Source organism: Mobula birostris, chromosome 24 (genome assembly GCF_030028105.1).
Source record: "Mobula birostris isolate sMobBir1 chromosome 24, sMobBir1.hap1, whole genome shotgun sequence".
Taxonomy (NCBI): Eukaryota; Metazoa; Chordata; class Chondrichthyes; order Myliobatiformes; family Myliobatidae; genus Mobula; species Mobula birostris.
Genome location: NC_092393.1, coordinates 57256246 through 57277166, shown reverse-complemented (window position 1 = coordinate 57277166; position 20921 = coordinate 57256246). Strand labels below are relative to the sequence as shown.

Here is a 20921-nt window from a genome sequence, read left to right as displayed (position 1 = left end):
AAGGTTAACTTGCAGGTTGAGTCAGTAGTAAGGAAGGCAAATGCAATGCTAGCATTCATTTTGAGAATGCAAATGCAAGGATGTAAAGCTGAGGCTTTTTAAGACATTGGTCAGACTGCACTTGGAACATTGTGAGCAGTTTTGAGCCCCTTATGTGCTGGCATTGGAGACAGTCTGGAGGAAGTTCAAGAGAAAGATCCAAGAAATGAGAGGGTTAACATTCAAGGAGTATTTGATGTCTCTGGGCATGTACTTGGTGGAGTTTAGAAGAATGGGCAAGGGGGATCTCATTTAAACCTATCGGATATTGAAAGGTCTGGATAGAGTGGATGTTTCCTCTACCGGGGAGTCTAGGACCAGAGGGCACAGCCACAGAATTGATGGATGTCCATTTAGGACAGAGATGAGGAGAAGTTTATTTCGCCAGAGTGTGGTGTGTCTATGTGATCCTTTGCCACAGATAGTGATGGAGGCCTAACCATTGGATATATTTAAAGCAGAGGTTGACAGGTTCTTGATTGATCAGGGCATCAAAGATTAGAGAGAGAAAGCAGGAGAACAGGGTTGAGAGAGGTAATAAATCAGCCATTACGGAATGGCGGAGTGAACTCGAGAGGCTGAATGACCTAATTCCGCTCCTGGGTATTATATAGTGCATGGATAGGAAAAGTTCCAAGGGTGATGGGCCAAGCACGGCAGATGGGACTAGCTCACCGGAGAATATAATCAGCATGGATGAGTTGGGCCGAAGGGCCTGTTTTCCAGGCTGCGTGACTATGACAGAGACCAACAAACATTCAGATATTAAGCAAACAATGTCAAGATGGAAGATTAGCCATTTTATTTAGTGGCAAAGCAAGCATGAAGGGCAGAAGGGACCCCTATCCCTTTCATTTTGAGTCACTGTCACCAAAGAGAGTATCAATCTGTGGAGCCTTCCTCTGCACCTAATTTACCTCATACAGTCACAACTTGTTTTATATCCATTTCTAATCCATTCTTACAAATTCTACAGGGTCACTTTGCATGGCGCATTAAAGGTCTTTAAGAAGCACGGTTACACAGGATTTATTACAGACCATATTAATCAGCACATACTCCATAGTACAAGATAGCTCAGTTTCTGAATTTGCTTCACCAGGTCATCTGTTTCTCTCCGTTACTTGCCTCAGGACAGAAAACGAATGGGCCCATTGTTGCTCAAGTCTGGTTAATAGCCCTGCAAATTCTTTCTTTTTGCCATAATGATCAAAAGAATCTTTCCCTTTTACAGCTGATGTTTCTTGTTCCATAAAATTGGACCAGTTTTGTCAAATTCAAACATTACAGGGCAGAATCATCAGAATGGAAAAGATGATATTCTCTTGGGCAGATTAACGAGCAACACCATGCATACTAGGTGTCACAAATAGAACAGAGTTCAAAAGTGCATTTCTCTGCATCTGAATCCTTCCTTCTCAGGACCTGAATTTTGAAATTATTATCAAAATTAACCACTGTTCCAAGAAAGCCAAATATTTGGTTTTTCTACAGATCAGTAGGCATGACAATAAAAAAATGAGTTCAGGCATACCTCATCCCAAAGTCAGGATGAAGTGTGTTGGATCATTGTATTAGAGAATGCTTTGCTACCAGGTCACTTATAAAGTGTCAGTCACTGGTTATCTGGATTGCTAATTCTTCCTATCAAAATGTAATACTTCACATCTCTCAGCCAATTCCAGTTGTCTGTCAACATCTTGCAGAGGTCCATGCTACCCTCCTCAAAGTATGCTACATGGGTCATAGAGCACTACAGCACAGAAACAGGGCCATTGGCCAATCTAGACCTTGCCGAACAAGTACTCTGCCTAATTTCATCGACCTGCATCTGGACCATAGTCCTCCATATCCCCCCCATTCAAACTTCAAAGTAAATTTATAATCAAAGTACATATGCAGTATGTCACCATATACAACTCTGAGATTCATTTTCTTGTGGGCATACTCAATAAATCCATAATAGAATCAATAAGAGACTGCACCAACTTGGGTATTCAACCAATGACAAAAGACAACAAACTGTGCAAATACGAAAATAAAGATATAATAATAATCATAAATAAATAAACAATAAATGTCGAGAACATGAGATGAAGAGTCCTTGAAAGTGAGTCCATAAATTGTGGGAACATTTCAGTGATAGGGCAAGTATAGTTGAATGAAGTTATTCCCTTTGGTTCATGAGCCTGATGGTTGAGGGGTAATAACTGTTCCTGAACCTGATGGTGTGAGTCCTGAGGTTCCTGTACCTTCTTCCTGATGGCAGCAGCGAGAAGAGAGCATGACATAAATGGTGGGAGTCCCTGATGATGGATGCTGCTTTCTTGTGACAACACTTTGTGTAGATGTGCTGAATGGTGGAGAGGGGTTTACCCGTGATACCCTGGCCAAATCCACTACTTTTTGTAGGATTTTCTGTTCAAAGGCATTGGTATTTCTATACCAGGCTGTGATGCAGCCAGTCAATATACTCTCCACCACACATCTACAGAAGTTTGTCAAAGTTTTAGATGTCATGCCAAATCCTCGCAAACTCCTAAGGAAGTAGAAGTACTGTTGTGCTTTCTTCCTAATTGTACTTACCAGTTGGGCCCAAGATAGGTCCTCTGAAATGATAACACTGAGGAATTTAAAGCTGCTGACCCTCTCTACCTCTGATGAGGACTGGCTCATGGACCTCTGATTTCCTTCTCCTGAAGTCAATACAGTAGTTGTTTACGCTGAGTGAGAAGTTGTTGTTGCACCACTCTGCCAGATTTTCCTTCTCCCTCCAATACGCTGATTCGTCACCTCTTTTAATTCGGCCTACGAACTTGAATAGGCATTGGAGCTGTGCTTATCCACGTCATAAATGTAAAGCGAGTAGAGGAGGGGGTGAAGCACACAGCCTTGTGGTACACCTGTGCTGATGGAGATTGTGGAAGAGATGCATTTGCCCATCTGAACTGACAGGGGTCTGCAAGTGAAGAAATCAAGGATCCAACTGCACAAGGACATATTGAGAAAATAGAGTATCAATTGCACAAGGAAGTATTGAGGCCAAGGTCTTGACGCTTACTGATTAGTTTTGAGGGGATGATAGTACTGAATGCTGAGCTCTAGTCAATAAAGAGCATCCAAATGCATTCATCTTCGATGTCCAGAGGTTCTAGGATGACTGAACGTGACCTCTTGTGCCAGTAGGCAAATTGGAGTGGATCCAAGTCACATCTCAGGCAGGAGTTGATATGTTTCAACACCAGCCTCTCAAAACACTTCACATCTTTGAACGTAAGTGCTGTAGCAGGTTACCACATTCTTCTTAGGCAATGGTATAAGTGAAGCATGACCTGGGTATGACTCTAAACTGCAACCGGTGATGAGGCTCTGATTGGGGACTTTCAGAGCTTTGGGGAAAGTGGAGTTACCCCTTGGTCATTCATTGCTCCCAGGGTCGCTCAAATAACACAGAAGAAAATTATTGCCACTTGGAATGTAAGAACCCTATATCAAGCAGGAAGATTGGACAATGTGATAAATGAAATGGAAAGACTAAAAATCATGGGAATTAGCAAAGTTTGTTGGATAGAAATAAAACACTAATTTATTCATGTGGAACATCCTATACTAATGGAGTAGGAATTCTTATGGATGAAAACATGGCAAAAAGTGTTTTAGGACATTGGGCAATATCGGAAAGAGTGTTCCTTGTTAGATACAGAGGCAAGCATTTGATTTAGCAATTATTCAGGTATATGCACCAACAACAGATGGAACAAATGAGGATATAGATAAATTCTATGAAGAACTTGAACAAGCAAAGAATGGATGCAAATCTCAAGATATTGTTATTGTCATGAGAGATCTAAATGCTAAAGTAGGACAAGGTGCTGATGGAAATACCACAGGAAAATTTGGACTAGGGGAAAAAAATGAGCGAGGTGAGAAATGGGTAGAATGGTGCAAGATGAATAATCAGGTCATTGTGAATACCTACTTTAAAAACATCCAAGATGCTTGTGGACCTGGAAAAGTCCAGGTGATAACACTAGAAATCAAATTGACTTTATTACTATAAACCAAAGATTTAGAAACTCAGTGACTCAGTGCAAAACATATCCAGGTGCAGACTGTAATAATGACCATAACCCAGTAGTATATCATGAAAAAGTAAAACTTAAAAAACTAAAGAAGCAAAAACCTGAACAATCCCTTGACTACTTGCAATTAATTAAAAAAGAAAACTTAAGACAAAAATTTACAATTGAAGTAAGGAATAGATTTCAAAGTCTAGAAATACAATCTGTTGAAGATGATAGCAATCATGTAGAAATGAAATTTAGCTCTCTAAAGGATGCCTTGGTAGAATCAGCAAAGACAGTGATTCCTAAAAAAGAAAAAAGCACAAAGAGTAAATGGATGACAGATGAAATCAAAAAATTAATGGAAGAAAGGAGACAGAAGAAAGTAAATCCTATAGAATATAACTCCTTAGATAAAAAAAAGTTAAAAGCTTATGTCAAAAAGCCAAAGAAGAATTTTTAAACCAGGAATGTGAGCAAATAGAAAGAATCCCTATTACTGATCCAAAAAGGTTATATCAACAAATCAAGAATATCACTGGAAAAAAGCTCCTCTGTTCTTCAGGTGGATGTTTGAAAGCAAAGGACGGTACCATTATCATGGAAAAAGATAAGATTATGAACAGATGGACTGAGTATATTCAGGAATTGTTTGAAGCTGAACGAGGTGAAAAACCAGAAATTAAGAAAAACATCGAAGGTCCAACTATTTTAAAATCTGAAGTTCGTAATGCAATAAATAAGATGAAGAAAGGAAAGGCAGCAGCTCCTGGTGAATTAGTAATAGAACAAATTATCACCCCTGAAGGTTATGGAATTGAAAAACTTACTGATTTAATCAATGACATTTATGAGACTGGAATAATACCAGAAGAGATGAAAAAATCAGTACTTATCACTCTTCCTAAGAAACCTGGAGCAATAGAATGTGAATTACATAGGACCATAAGTTTAATGAGTTATATCACCAAGACACTTCTAAGAATTTTGATGACAAGAGCTGAAAGTAAGATACAAGGTGAAATAGCTAAAGAACAATGTGGTTTTGTGAAGGACAAAAGGTACAAGAAACACAATATTGATGTTAAGGATACTATCAGAACGAGCTATTCAAGTGCAAAAAGATTTGTTTGTTTGTTTTATCAACTACACAAAAGCACTTGATAAAGTGAAGCACAATAAGTTATTTGGAATATTACAGAAAACTCTAGATCTAGATTCGAAAGACCTCCGCCTAATCAGGAATATGCACTGGGAACAAACTGCCGCTGTAAGAATAGATGGAGAAGTGAGTCGGTTTACGATAATCAAGAGAGGCGTTAGACAAGGGTGTGTTTTCTCCCCTGATTTATTTAATGTGTACAGTGAAACAATATTACAAAAAATAAGAGACATCTCGGGAATCAAAGTTGGTGGTGAAAACATCAATAATTTCAGATATGCAGATGACACTGTGTTAATTGCAAGTATGGAGGAAGAACTACAAAAATTAATTGAAACAGTTGTTGAAGAAAGTGCAAAAATGGGTCTATCTATGAATTGCAAAAAGACAGAATGTATGGTGATATCCAAAAAGAAGGAGAATCCTATCTGCAAGCTGAGAATAAATGGGGAAGACATAAAACAAGTACAGAACTTTTGCTACTTAGGAAGCCGGGTCACATCAGACGGCAGGTGCGACACGGACATCAAAATAAGAATAGGGATGGCAAAAGACACCTTTACGAGAATGAAGAGTATACTGACCAATACTAAACTAGGCATGCAACCCGCCTCAGAGTACTGAAACGTTACGTTTATCCAGTTATGTTATATGGCTTAGAATGTTGGACAGTACCTAGTAATATGAGGAAACGAATTGAAGCAGCAGAGATGTGGTTTTTGAGGAGGATGCAAAGAATATCATGGACGAAACAAATATCTAACCAGGATGTCATGAACAGAGCAAACACAAAAAGAGAAATAACGTATGTAATTATGAAAAGGCAACGTCACTTCATTGGACATGTGAATAGGAAACAGGAGTTAGAATTCACGGTAATTATGCGAAATATTGAAGGGAAGAAAGTAAGAGGAAGACAGACAAATGATGGTGGAGACAGCAGCCAGAGAACTGGAAATGAACACCAATGAATTGATCCACTTGACCCAAAACAGGAGTGTGTGGGCCATGGCAGTCAAAGCTCCAACTGGGCACAGCACCTGATGATGATGATGATGATAAGTGAAGCAGGTAAGTAACTCAGACTGGCAAAGTGAGACGTTAAAGATCACCAGCTGGTTGATCAGCACAGGGCTTCAGGTACCCCATATGGGCTGGATGCTTTTTGTAGGTTCAACCTCCTGAAGGATGCTCGCACGTCAGCCTCAGAGACTGAAATCACAAGATTATCAGGGGGCTGTGGGAGTTTGTGATAGTTCCTTCATGTTTTGACGGTCAAAGCATGTATAGAAGTCATTGAGCTCATCTGGAAGCACAGCCCTGTTGTCACTTATGTCACTAGATTTTACTTTATAGGAGGTGATAGCATTCAACCCCTGCCACCACTGAACATCCTTCATTGATTCAATGGATACATCCATGTATCTATCCAAACTTCTCTTAAATGTTGAAATCATTTATGCTGGCAGCTTGTTCCACACTCTCACCACCCTCTGAGTGAATTAATTTCCCCTCGTGTTCCCTTTAAACATTTCACCTTTCACCCTTTACCTACATCCTCTGGTTCTAGTCTCGCCCAACCTCAGTGGAAAAAAATTTCTTGCATTTGCTCTGTTTACACCCCTCATAATTTTATATACCTCTATCAAATTCCCCTCATTCTCCAAAGCTCCAGGGAATAAAATCCTAGCCTATTTGACCTTTCCTATAACTCAAGTCCCGGTAACATCTTTGTAATTTTCTCTGTACTCTTTCAATCTGGAAAGTTTTTGAAAAACTTTTCTCAATGATAATTGGCATCAATCATAGTAAAACCCTTGATAAAGCTATTTGATAAAGTGATGCAAGCCCATATACATCACATCTTAACCCCTGTCTCCCCCCACTATGACTTGACCAAAAAAAAAAGCAATTTGCCTTTTCATTCCATGCAAGTTTTTCCTAATCAATCCATACTTGACCAATAATTGTTAATTCTCCCAGGAATGGAAAAAAAGTGGTGGACATAGCCTCATCCATCACAGGAAAAGTCTTTCCTACAATTGAGCACACCAATAAGGAGCACAACCACAAGAAGGCAGCATCCATCATCAAGGACCCCTACCGTCCGGGCCATGGTCTCTTCTCACTGCTGCTATTAGGAAGAAGGTACAGGAGCCTAAGATCCCACACTGCCAGGTCCAAAAACAGTTATTACCCTTCTAGCAGTAGGCTCCTGAACCAGTTTGGATAAATTCACCCACCTTAACACTGAACTGATTTCACAACCTACAGACTCATTTTCAAGGATTCTACAACTCATATTCTGAATATTACTTATTTATTCTTATTATTACTTGTTTCATTTTGTATTTGCACAGTTTGTCAGTCTTTGTGAGTAGTTTTTCATTGATTCTACTACATTTCTTTGCTCTTATGTGAATGCCTGCAAGAAAGTGAATCCCAGGTAGTATATGTTGACATATACATACTTTGATAATAAATTTACTTCGAACTTATTGTTTCTAAGACTGCCCTACCACCTGTCATTCTAATTGATCTGTAGCTGCTATACCTGCTTTAAATGAGAATGTAAACATTTGAAACTGTCCTGTCCTCTGGCAACACTCTTGCACCCAGAGATGTTTGTGATTGTTGGCCAAATGCTTTCCTGATAACTGAAAATGTTTTATTCCAATGCTTACTGAATGATGGGAAACTGTTTGTTCAGAAAATATGCCAGAATTCCATCTATTGGCTTTGGATCTGAGGTTTCTTCCACAACGAGTAATTCAACAGTAGCTTCTTTAAGGCAGCAGAAAAACTTGAGGCACTTCAAAGAAATGTTATGAACCAAATATTGCCACCAAGCCTCATGAGGTAGCATTACGTCAGATAACATAAAGATTTTAAGGAACATTTTAAAAGAGAATGGTAGAAGGTAAAGGTGAGAAGTTCAGGGAAAGAATTCCAGAGCTTGGCAGTTGAGCAAAAGTATGCTGAGCTACAGTCTAGATCATATGGCTAAATACTGTCATCGTGGGAACACCCCAGAGCCACATGGACAATGCTGCTGTGTGGGTAAAATAACAGTATATATCATCTACCGGCAGGAAGCATTTTTAAAATTCACAGTCAGCTTGGATATCCACAATGATGACAAAGGCAGCCTGTGACTCTCTTGACTCCAGTGATTTCAAGAAGAACCAATACTATAGACTGAAGCTGGCAAGACAGGGAAAATGACTACTTCTGCTCCAGGCATTCATATCAAAATAACAGTCTTAAAAGTATGAGATTCTGCTTTTGCTTTTCAGAGAGACATGATTGGCAGGGTGGGGGGGGGGGGTACTTTCACTTTTCTTTAAAACCATGGTATAGATGTGTGGGTAAGCCATTTTTAAAATTACTGTTATATAACCTCAATTGGATACCGAGAGAAGAAAGCTTTTGTAATTTTTTTTTGTAAGTGCAAAGGGAATGGTGACTGCATCAATTGCAGAAGCCGCTGGTGCTGGCTGGGTATCCTTGATCTGTTACAACATCCAAAACATAGTCTGAGGTGACCAGAATACCATTTTATATGCAGATTTGATTTGAAGTGCACAGAGTGTGGATGTGGCAAGGACATTTCCTATAGTGTGGAGTTTAGGACCAGAGGGCACAGTCTGAGAATACAAGGATGTCCCTTTAGAACAGAGATAAGCAGAAATTTCTTTAGCAATAGGGTGGTGAATCTGTGGAATTCATTGCCATGGACAGTTGTGGAGGCAAAGTCATGGGGTATACTTAAAGCAGATGTTGATAGGTTCTTGATTAGTAAGGGTGCCAAACATTACAGGGAGAAAGCAGGAGAATGGGGTCGAGAAAGATAATAAATCAGTCATGATGGAATGGCAAAGCAGATTGCAAGGGCCGAACGGCCACAGTTTTCTCCCATGTCTTATGGAAATGATTGAAAGGACTCAATTACCTCAGGAGTTTAGCTGGCTGTCATTTTAATGGTAACATGACTAGTTTTGAGAATCCAAAATATATTCTACTTTCATATACAACTCCTGTTTTCCAATGATTAATGCAAATGTACAGATTTTCAAGAGTGGGACATTTCAAATAGCTTGTGAAAATCATCCACAGATAATCCAATTAGTTTATAATAATAACATAGAACATAAGAAATAGGAGCAGGAGTAGGCCATCCGGCCCATCGAGCCTGCCCTGCCATTCAATAAGATCATGGCTGATCTGTCTGTAAACTCAGCTGTTGAGAACGATCAACCACAAAGACATTGTGATTGATGCTCCACTGCATATTTGTCAACTGTACTCGACAAGGAAAAAATATTTTGCAGAACAAATAAGATGTAATTACAAAAGGATTCTCACCTTTTCTATGCTGTGAAGTGAAGAAACAGATACCGTCCGAGCAGAAGCTGGGTGAAATGAGTCCTCTCTATTGTTCTGCTGTTGTTGTAGAGACATTATTGGATGTGGTTCTGCTCGATGAGGATACTGTGAAACCCCATATGGTATATTCTGCCCCATCAGGTGGTTCTGTTGCATACAGGGAACCGTCCATGAGCCCTCGGGGTGCGGGAACTTGGAAGAAGGTGGCGGTGGTGTGTGTCCTGAAGGTACTGGGTAAGCAGGATTATACATCTGTTGTTGAGGCAGCTGCTGGAAGCCAGAGTTATTGATGGTTTCCAGGGGAGGATTACTGTCATTCAGATTGGAAAACTGGCTGTTATGATTAAGAGGTGCAGGGAGGTGTCCAGGTGGATTTCTGCTCTGAATCTGTCGGTATTGCAATAACCGGGACTGGAGGGGCATCTCATTTAGCTCCTTATTCTCAGTCTGATCCGAAGGTGGCATTTCTCTTAACAAACCTGGGAATCTGAAGCAAAACAGCATATGTCAGCATCTAGATATCTATGTCATTTTCTGGCAACCACTAAATTTTCTTTAAAAATGATTCCTGTTGCAAAAACGTAGATCATAGGACCATGAGACATAGGAGCAAAATTAGGCCATTTGGCCTATTGTCTCTGCTCCACCATTCCATCGTGGCTAATTGCTTTCCCTCTCAACCCCATTCTCCTGCCTTTTCTTTATAACTTTTGATGCCCTTATTAATCAAGAACCTATCACTCAAATATGCCCAATGACTTAGCCACCACAACCATCCGTGGCAATGACCCTCTGGCTGAAAGAAATTTCTCCTCATCTCTGTTCTAAAGGGATGCCATTGTACTTTGAGGCTGTATCCTCTGGTAATACCCTCACATTATTGGAAACATACTTTCCATGTCCACTCTAGGCCTTTCAGTATTTCCTTACAATATAAAAGATACCTATTCAGCCTAAGTTATTAATTTAATTTCCTGTAGTCTTTGATTGCTATCTATGAACATACACTTTCAGCAGGGATTGTGACATAATAACCAGGAACAGGAACCCCAATCAAATTTAAACCTCCCAGGAATTCGAAGGGTTAATTGGGGTATCCACAAACACCCTGATTAAGATGGAGCCTGTTACCCTCCTGAATTACCTGGTTCAGTTATGCCCAGGTAAACGTGGGGCTGGGGGAATCTTCTGCACAATTAGTACTTTTCTCCACCTTATTCTCAGACTATTCAAAGTCGTTAGTCATTTCTCCTGCCCACACTCATCCCCCTGTACTACCTCCAAACACAAGTGGAACTGTTGAACTGTTCCAGAAAATGCAGGTACTGTACTCTTTGAAAAATCATAAAAAGCAAAAGAAAATATACCATGCAATGAAAAAAGAATGAATTCACAAAATACAGATTAAACTCTGTGAACAGACCTGCTGAGTAATCAAACAAATGAACACTGATGGACAATTGTCAAATTATATTCTGCCAAATCCAATCAAAAGAAGTTACAGCCACTTAGTCAACCTTTGATCAGCAGCCAAGTATGGACACTATCATCAAATGGCATTTCTGATTAATGGATGTGGAGAGGATGTTTCCAATAGTAATTATGTCCAGGACTGGAGAGCACAGCCTCAGAATAGAAGGTTGTCCCTTTATCAGAAATAATCTTCTGATCCTCCTATTTCCCTATCTCACTACAAACCAACCACCGGAAGAGAACAAATGCTTGAAATACTTTAGAGAATGAACAGCAACGTCAAGGGATCCCTGTGAAAGTGAAGTCACAATCACAAGTACAATCTCCATTCCTGAAGTCAGAACTTGGATAAGGAAAGTTGGTTGGGGTTTCTGGTGGCTAGTCATTTCAGGGACAATGTTATAATTTTTCAATTGTATATCTTGCTATTCTTTACAGATAATTAAATCAGTGCAGGACCATGGGAGGTCACATCCTGGAGAGTCTCTCCAAGGAAACCTCCCTCAGAGTTAACAGGGTGGAAAGGTAGCATAAACAAGAGAAAATCTGCAGATGCTGGAAATGTGAGCAACACACACAAAATGCTGGAGGCCAGGCAGCCTCTAGAAAAATAGTACAGTTGACATTTCGGGCCAAAACCCTTCGGAAGGTAGCATGATAATTTACAGCGCCACCAATCAGAAAATCACGGTTCAATTCCCGCTGCTGTCTGCAACGAGTTTGTATGTTCTCCGCATTCTGCATGGGTTTCTTCCAGGTACTCCAGTTTCCTCCAACATTTGAAAGATGTAGAGGTTAAGGTTTGCAAGTTGCAGGTTTTCTACGTTGATGCCAGAAGCATGGTGACATTTATGGGCTGCTCACAACATATCCTCAGACTGTGTTGGGCATTGAAGCAAATGACAAATTTTAACTATGTTTTGCTGTACTATACATTCGACAAATAAAGCAAATTTCAACATCAAAACATCTGAACAGTTGGCTAGGCACTGGCTACAAATATTCAAATGCTTTGCCATAACGCGGTTACAACTTTACCTCTGATATGATGGCCCATTTTCATCTTCAGGGTTATTGCCATGTTTCCACTGTCCCTTTAGAGGATGTTGTGAATACCTGACTGGTTGCTGGGATGGGTGAGCAAGCTGCTGCATTTGTTGAGGATATGATGGATTCCCTGGATTGACATAATCCTGATGCTCATTCCACTGGTGAATTCTTGAATGCTGCCTCATGAGGTCTTCAGCTGTGCTGGCATGCAATGAATCTACAAGCCAAACCAATGATTGAAAGAAACTGAGATCAAACTGACAACTTTGGTGATTAAGTCACCAAAAACTAAAACAGTCAACCAGGTTGGAGGAGAGCAGCTCGGAAACACAAAACATAACACTTGCAAATAGGTGTTGTACTTCCCAACAAACAGACTGCCCTTCGCTCCCCATCACCCTCAATACAGGTGTGCTCCCTACCCCCCAGGGCAGTATGCTGAGCCCATTGCTGTACACTCTGCTCACAGGTGACTGCACAGCCAAACATCTAAATAATCACAGCATGTTTGACGATGACACGACATGATGGGGCTCATCACCAACAATGATGAGACTGTCTACAGCAAGGAGGTGGAAGAGCTGGAGGCCTGGTGCCAGGCAAATAATCTCATCCTTAATGTCAACAAGGCAAAGGGAATGGTTATCGACTTTAGTGGAACCTGTACAAGTCACATTCCCCTTCACATCAGCAGCACAGCAGTGGAAACTACAAGCAGTTTCAAACTCCTGGGAATGCATGTCACACACAACCTCTCATGGTCCTAGAACATATTCTACACAGTTAAGAAAACTCACCAGTACCTCTTACTTTCTGAGGAGGCTGAAGAGAGCTGAACTTTACACATCTATACTCATGTCATTCTACAGATATACAGTAGACAGCATCCTGACAAGCTGCATCACTGCTTGGTATGGAAACTTCACTGTGGTGGATAGAAAGGTTCTACGACGGGCAGTTAAAACTGCCCAACATATCAATGGCACCAGCCTACCTACCTTCAAGGGCATATATACAGAAAAAGGCCAGTAACATCATAAAGGATTCCACCACCCTCCCCATGGACTATATGTCTCACTCCCATCAGGGAGGAAGCTACATAGCACCCACGTAGCCTCAAAAGAGCAGACTCAAAAACAGTTACTTTCCTCAAGCAGTAAGGCTGATCAACACCACCACCCACTAACTCCGCTACTACTTTATGATTTCCTGTTAGTCACGTTATGCACTTAAGCATTCATTTATGGACATACAAACTAAGTATATGAGCTGTCTTATGTATTTATATTTATTGTGTTTCTATTATTATTATTATTACTGTGCTCTTTATCTTTTGTGTTTTTATTGGTGCTGCATTGGATCTGGAGTAACAATTATTGCATCCTCCTTTACACTTGCATACTGAAAGTGACCTTCAACAGACTTCAATCTTAATAAACCTAATAGCTGTATTGCCAGATTTTCCAAATAATTTATTATTAAAATATAACCACAACTATCTTCAGATTGATTTTCCTGCAGGTATTTACAGGAACAATTAAGAAATACAACGGAATCTTCAAAACGTCATACATAAGCAAAGACTGACAAACAACCAACGTGCGAGAGAAGACAAACTGCAAATAGAAAGAAAAACACTGGGGTCATGAGTTGTAAAAGAGACCTACACAGTTTGGAGTTGTGGTCAGAGAAGTTATCCACATCAGTTCAAGAGATTGATGGTTTTAATTTCATTGTGAGATTTCAATTCAACTTCAATACTGGGCACAGAAACTCCTTACTGCGGAATCCTGATTCATTTTCTGTGTATGTGGTATTTTAACATGGTGCTGCTATTTTCACTTAATGTATATGAAAGTGCCACTTGCAACAGTAGCAGTAATATGCTATAAACAGTATCAGGCAAATGGCCCCATTTTGCTCAGGCACTGATTCAGAATCATTGGCAACACTTGAGGAAACTTCTCTCTGCGTAGCCACCGAATCTGCTGAAGTATCCAGAGACTTGGTTTATAGCATTTCAACCAATACGAGGGAGGGGTGATTGATAAGTTCTTGGCCTAAGGTAGAAGGAGTCAATTTTAGAAAACCTAGCACATTTCTATTTCCTACGTTTACACACTTAGTCCAGTGGTCGTGAAGCATACGGATCCCTTCTTTGTAGAAGTCAGCGTCTTGGACCTCCAGAAAGTGGTCCACAGCAGGGGTGTTTGATAAGTTCATGGCCTAAAGTAGAAGAAGATAAGGAGAAACTTCAAGATTTCTGCATTTTCACTCAAAGAGTTGAACTGCACATGCATGTAACGAGAGCTGTAGAACTCATCTCCTTCTACCTTAGGCCACAAACTTATCAATTACCCCTGCTGTGGACCACCCGGAGGTCCAAGAAGCTCTTGTTACATGAGTGCAGTTTAACTCTTTGAATGATAACGCAGAAAGCTTGAAGTTAATAACTCATCTCCTTCTACCGTAGGCCATGAACTTATCAGTCATCCCTGCTGTGGACCACTTCTACAAAGTAGGGATCCGTATGCTCCACGACCACTGGACTAAGTGTGTACATGTAGGAAGGGACTATGTTGAACAATAAATGTGCTAAGTTTTCTAAAATTGACTTCTTCTACCTTGGGCCACGAACTTATCAATCACCCCTTGTAAACAGCAGTTCCAGTAATGCAACACAGTACCGAATTGTGCACAAGTTTTAGAATAGTTTGAGCAATGAGAATTAATGCATGCTAAGATTTTTTTAAGTTATCAATTTTATAACTCATCTATTAAAGATGGAGAAATTGCTTTTCTTAACCACACTATCAATTAGCAGAGACAGTTACACAGAGACACAAGCATAAAATGGAAGATTATGTACTGCCTTTGAGAGATTTTGGATACATCAACAAGCTCCTTATGCAGATATATATAGAAATACTTGTTTTCAAATATCTCAAGTTAGAAATTTTCACAGAAAAGCAAAAGCAGATTCTGCAGATGTGGAAAGATGAACCAAAAAACAGAACATGCCAGAATTCTCAAATAAGGCAGCACCTCCATAAGAAAACCAGTTCACATTACAGGTCAGTGGCTCTCATCAGAACTGAAAAATGTTAGAGATAAAAGGGGAAAGGGAAGAAAGTACAGTAAAGGTCTTTATCAGGGCAAAATGCAGGAGTGATTAATGGCAAAAAAGATTTTAAATTATGCAAAGAAGAAGACAGTGCAATTGAATAAGCCAAAAAGAGCTGAAATTGGGGTGACTTAGACGGCAAAACTGATTCATTATTCAAAAATCACAAAAGGCACACAATGTTGAACCTTAAGGAGGCGATGATGCAAAAAATGATGTTCCTTGAGCTCATTTAAATAGTGTTAATAGGAAAGCAGAGTGGGCTGAAGAATTAATCTCCTTAGACAGACCTATTGAATTCCCCTAGGAGTCTCTATGTTTTCCATGGCTGCTAGATTTACATTTTTGATCCTAATTAATGGAACTCCAGAAGATGGTGGAGAATCAGCAATAGGTAATAAAATAAGGCCAGCAAAGGACACAGCTTATAAATAGAAGCTGGATGGAATATGATTGACCTCCACATTAGTGTGAACCAGAAAGTTGACAGAGCACTGAATGATTAAGAATCTTAAGCTAAAACTCCAAGTTCCAACTTTCTGTACATACCCTCACTTATGACATGAAGTTCTTTGGTAATTATCATAAAGGTTTAATCAAAAAACAATGATTTCTTACTTTCTATTTTGGTTAGTGCATCAGTGTTCATTGAACTCAAGGAGCAAAAGAGTATACTATGCTGTTTAACTAGGAGTACTTATGAGATAGGCTTCTCTGACAGCCTGGGAACACTTCAAGGCTTCTCTTCTTTGGATTCCTTTGTCTAAAAGTGATTTGAAAATAGATACATAGTGAGACACAAGAGGGACTGCAAAGTGAAGATCTTACTTCAGTGGTTGGTAAGTTGATGGAAAAGATCCCTAGAGGCAGGATTTATGAACGTTTGGAGAGGTATAATATATTTAAGAATAGTCAGCATGGCTTTGTCAAAGGCAGGTTGTGCCTTACGGGCCTGATTGAATTTTTTGAGGATGTGACTAAACACATTGATGAAGGTAGAGCAGTAGATGTAGTGTATATAGATTACAGCAAGGCATTTAACAAGGTACCCCATGCAAGGCTTATTAAGAAAGTAAGGAGGCATGGGATCCAAGGGGACATTGCCTTGTGGATCCAGAACTGGCTTGCCCACAGAAGGCAAAGAGTGGTTGTAGACGGGTCATATTCTGCGTGGAGGTCGGTGACCAGTGGTGTGCCTCAGGGGTCTGTTCTAGGTCCCCTTCTCTTTGTGATTTTTATAAATGACGTGGATGAGGAAGTGGAGGGATGGGTTAGTAAATTTGCTGATGACACAAAGGTTGGGGGCGTTGTGGATAGTGTAGAGGGCTGTCAGAGTTTGCAATGGGACATCGATAGGGTGCAAAACTGGGCTGAGAAGTGGCAGATGGAATACAACCCAGTAAAGTGTGAAGTGATTCATTTTGGTAGGTCAAAAATGATAGCAGAATAGAGCATTAATGGTAAGACTCTTGGCAGTGCGGAGGATCAGAGGGATCTTGGGGGCTGAGTCCATAAGACACTCAAAGCTACCGCATAAATTGACTCTGTGGTGAAGAAAGCATACGGTGCATTGGCCTTCATCAACTGTGGGATTGAGTTTAAGAACCAAGAGGTAATGTTACAGCTATATGGGACCCTGGGTCAGACCCCACTTGGAAAACTGTGCTCAGTTCTGGTCAACTCACTACAGGAAGGATGTGGAAACCATAGAAAGGGTGCAGAGGAGATTTACAAGGATATTGCCTGGATTGGGGAGCATGCCTTATGAAAACAGGTTGAGTGAATTTGGCCTTTTCTCCTGGGAGCGGCAAAGGATGAGAGGTGACTTGACAGAGGTGTATAAGATGATGAGAGGCATTGCTCGTGTGGATAGTCAGAGGGTTTTTCCCAGGGCTGAGATGGCCTACATGAGAGGGCACAGTTTTAAGATGCTTGGAAGCAGGCACAGAAGAGATGTCAGGGGTAAGTTTTTTTATGCAGAGAGTGGTGAATGTGTGGAATGGACTGTTGGCGATGGTGGTGGGGGCAGATACCATAGGGTCTTCTCAGAGACTCCTGGATAGGTACATGGAGCTTAGAAAAATAGAGGGCTATGGGTAACCCAAGGTAATTTCTAAAGTAAGTACATGTTTGGCACAGCACTGTGGGCCGAAGGGCTTGTATTGTGCTGTAGGTTTTCTATGTTTCTATCTGGAGCAACACACAACATGCTGGAGAAACTCAGTGGGTCAGTGACTCCACTGACTACTGCAAAAGAGTGTTTTTGATTAAATTTGCCATCATACTGTCTGACATTATAAGCAAATCCAAGGTTCAAAGAAAGTTTATTATCGAACTACATATAGGTCACCATATACAGTACAACCCAGAGATTAATTTTCTTGCAGGCATTCACAGTAGGTATAAAGAAACGCCACAGAATCACCAAAAAACTTCACACAAGATGGACAACTAACCCATGTGCAAAAGACTACAAACTATGCAAATACAATAAAAAATAAACAAGCAATAAATATTGAGAACATGAAATAAAGAGTCCTTGAAAGTGAGCCTATAGGTTGTGGGAACTGTTCAATGTTGGGATGAGAGAAGTTGAGTGAAGTTATCCCTTCTGGTTCAAGAGCTCTTGCTGAGGGGAAATAACTGTTCCTGAACCTGATGGTGTGAGTCCTGAGGGTCTTTTACCTCCTTCTTGATGGTAGCAGTGAGATGAGAGCATGACTCAGATGGTGGGGGATCCTTGATGATGGACGGTGCTTTCCTGTGACACCACTCCTTATAGATGTGCTTAATGGTGGGGAGAACTTTAGCAGAGATGGACTGGACTGTATCCACTACTTTTTGGAGGTTCTTCAGTTTAAGGACATTGGTATTTCCAAACTAGGATGTGATGCAAGCAATCAGTATATTTTCCACCACAGATCTATAGAAGCTTGTCAAAGTTTTAGTTGACATGCAGAACCTTCGCAAACTTCTGAGAAGGCAGAGGTGCTACCATGCTTTCTTCGAAATGAAACTTACATGCTGGATCCAGGACATAGCTTCTGAAATGATAACGCCGAGGAAGCTAAAGTTGCTGATGCCCCGATGAGGACTGGCTCATGGACCTATGGTTTCCTCCTCCTGTCGTCAATAATTGGTTCCTTGATCTTGCTGACATCAAGTGAGAGGTTCTTGTTGTGGCACCACTCAACCTTTCTCCTATATGCTGATTCGTCACCACCTTTGATTCGGCCAATGACAGTGGCGTCGTCAGGAAATTTAAATTTAGCATTGGAGCTGTACTTAGCCTACCAGTCATAAGTGTAAAGCAAGTAAAGCAGGGGGCTAAGCACACTACCTTGTGGTGCATCTGTGCTGTTAGAGATTGTGGAGGAAATGCTGTTGCCAATCTGAACTGACGAGGGTCTGCCAGTGAGGAAATTGAGGAAGCAGCTACACAGGAGGTATTGAGGCCTGGGTCTTGAAGCTGATTGATTATTTTGAGGGGATGCTAGTATTGAATGCTGAGCTGTAGTCATTTCTAGGACTCTATGCTCTATTTCCCCTTATTCCCTATTTCCAATTCAAAATCAACCATAATACATCACAGCATTACTCCCTCATTCACTTCAGTAGTTGCTATGGGTGTTACTTAACTGAAGCCAAAAAACTGCTGCTGCTTTTTTCAAAGCAGTGAGCAGTTTGCTTTTAATTAAACGAAAGACAGTGTGAAGTTTACTTTCTGGCTGTTAAAAATGGAATGACACAGAACTGGGCATGTACAAAAATCAGATCAGTGAGTGCTTCACACAAAAACCAAAATCTAATGGGAACTTGGAGAAGCAAATCATAAACACAAGAGATTCTGCATATGCCGGAAATCCACAGCAACACACACAGAATGGTTGGGGGAACTCAGCAGGCCAGGTAGCATCTATGGAGAGGAATTCTTGGCTCGAAATGAATTATTCCTTACCATTGATACTGCCTGGCCTGACTAATTCCTCCATTTTGTGTGTTTTACTCTGGGAACTAGGAGATTTGTTTTTTGAAGTTCTCTCAATCTCAACAGTCTCCATGGGCCAACTTGCGAATGAGCCCTCTTTTCATGTACTCATGCCCTAAAGTTACAAACTTCATTACTCCTCAGAATTTCTGGGGAAGTTTTATCCTTTAGCTTGCATGCTGTGTGTAACATTTTTATGATGATATTAGAAATATTAACATCAACTATGTACATATTCATTTGGATCATCCATAAAATGCTGCTTACCTAAAATCTCCCCCATCCCAGGTCCTGAGGTATTGTCTTCAATGAAATTGAACTGGCGATTATGGGGGGCGTTGAAGTGTGGGACTGACCTCAGTGGGTTCGCTCCCTCCAGTCCTGGGACAGGCTGATCCGGACACATATTATCAGGGTTTGGGGAATGCTGGGACGGATGAGAATGAGAAGTGGGGAAAAAATTGTGGTTAGGAGCTTGAGGAAAAGCGGGAGACAGCTGTGGTGGCTGCTGCTGTGGCAACTGGCTATGTTGTGGCAACTGTTGTTGCACTGGATAGGGTTGTCGAGGTACAGGGGGCTGATGGGGAAACTGTCGATTGGAAGGGTGATGGTAAGGTGCAGCTGGTGGATGTGAAGAAGCAAGATGGAAATTTAGCTGCCTTTGACTGAGATTGTCCTTCCGATGAAACCTGGACAAAGGATAGCCTAAACTGGAGTGAGATTCTGGGCTTCTGTTCTGCATCAGTAACTCAGCATCCACCTAATGAAGAGCAAAGAACAGCAGTCACAATCAAAAAAAGTACGTAGCTTTCAGCTATGTATTGGGATTACATTGCAACAGACTCATTTAAAATAAATGATGAAACTGCAGTAAGCTAAAATTTCATCGCAAACAGCCTTATTTAGCACCTAAAGTAAATTATAGGCAGTTTAAAAATACATTTTTAATCTCACAGTGAACTATGGTTTAAATAAAAGCTAGAATATTGAACAAAGGATTCAATTCAATCAACTATTTTATTAACCAGCAATGAATTATCAGAGATTAAAAACTCTGGCCTTCTGTACGCCTGTACTTCCTTGAGAAAGTTAAGGAAACAGCTGGGGTGAGAAGACAAATACATTCAACAGAATGAAGGTATGAACCAGAGAGATTTAGGTCAACCATTTTCTCTTATTCTCTGATACCTAAACATACATGACAACTGTAACTTGTTGCTCCACCAAAAAAAAGCTCACTTTTTCATAGAGCTAAATGGCACGGAAACAAGCCCTTCAGCCCATCACACCCATGATGTCAGTTGTACCAATCTATTCTAATCTCATTTACCCACAACAGGTCAGTAACCTCTTATGCCTTGATGATTCAAATATTCGTCTAGACAGATGTTTCTTAAATGTGGGATTATCCACCATCGCATCAGTCATTCCAGGCTCCAACCATCCTCTGTGTAAAAACAAAATCCTGTTCAGATCCCTAAATCTGTGCTGTCCTGTAGAAAAAGAGAGCACCCATCTGTGTCATTACAGAGCAGCACCTAATGCAGCGATGGACATTCCAGCTCCCCGAACTTGGGTGCTGTCTGTGTGCAGTTTGCATCCTCTGCCGGTGATCTAACTGTTTCCCCTAGTTTC

General features: G+C 40.6%; 1 protein-coding gene across 7 annotated transcripts in view; it reads right to left on the bottom strand.

Moving 5' to 3' along the window:
- helz (helicase with zinc finger) overlaps nucleotides 1-20921 on the bottom strand; it is a 343256-nt gene that overhangs the window by 43218 nt on the left and 279117 nt on the right. For all 7 annotated transcript variants that reach the window (XM_072242661.1, XM_072242664.1, XM_072242665.1 and 4 more), the window contains 3 exons: nucleotides 19554-20046; nucleotides 12163-12391; nucleotides 9631-10138 (listed from right to left, as the gene is read on the bottom strand). In XM_072242661.1, the coding sequence (XP_072098762.1) occupies nucleotides 9631-10138; nucleotides 12163-12391; nucleotides 19554-20046 (1230 nt within the window). The remainder of the gene's footprint in view (nucleotides 1-9630; nucleotides 10139-12162; nucleotides 12392-19553; nucleotides 20047-20921) is intronic.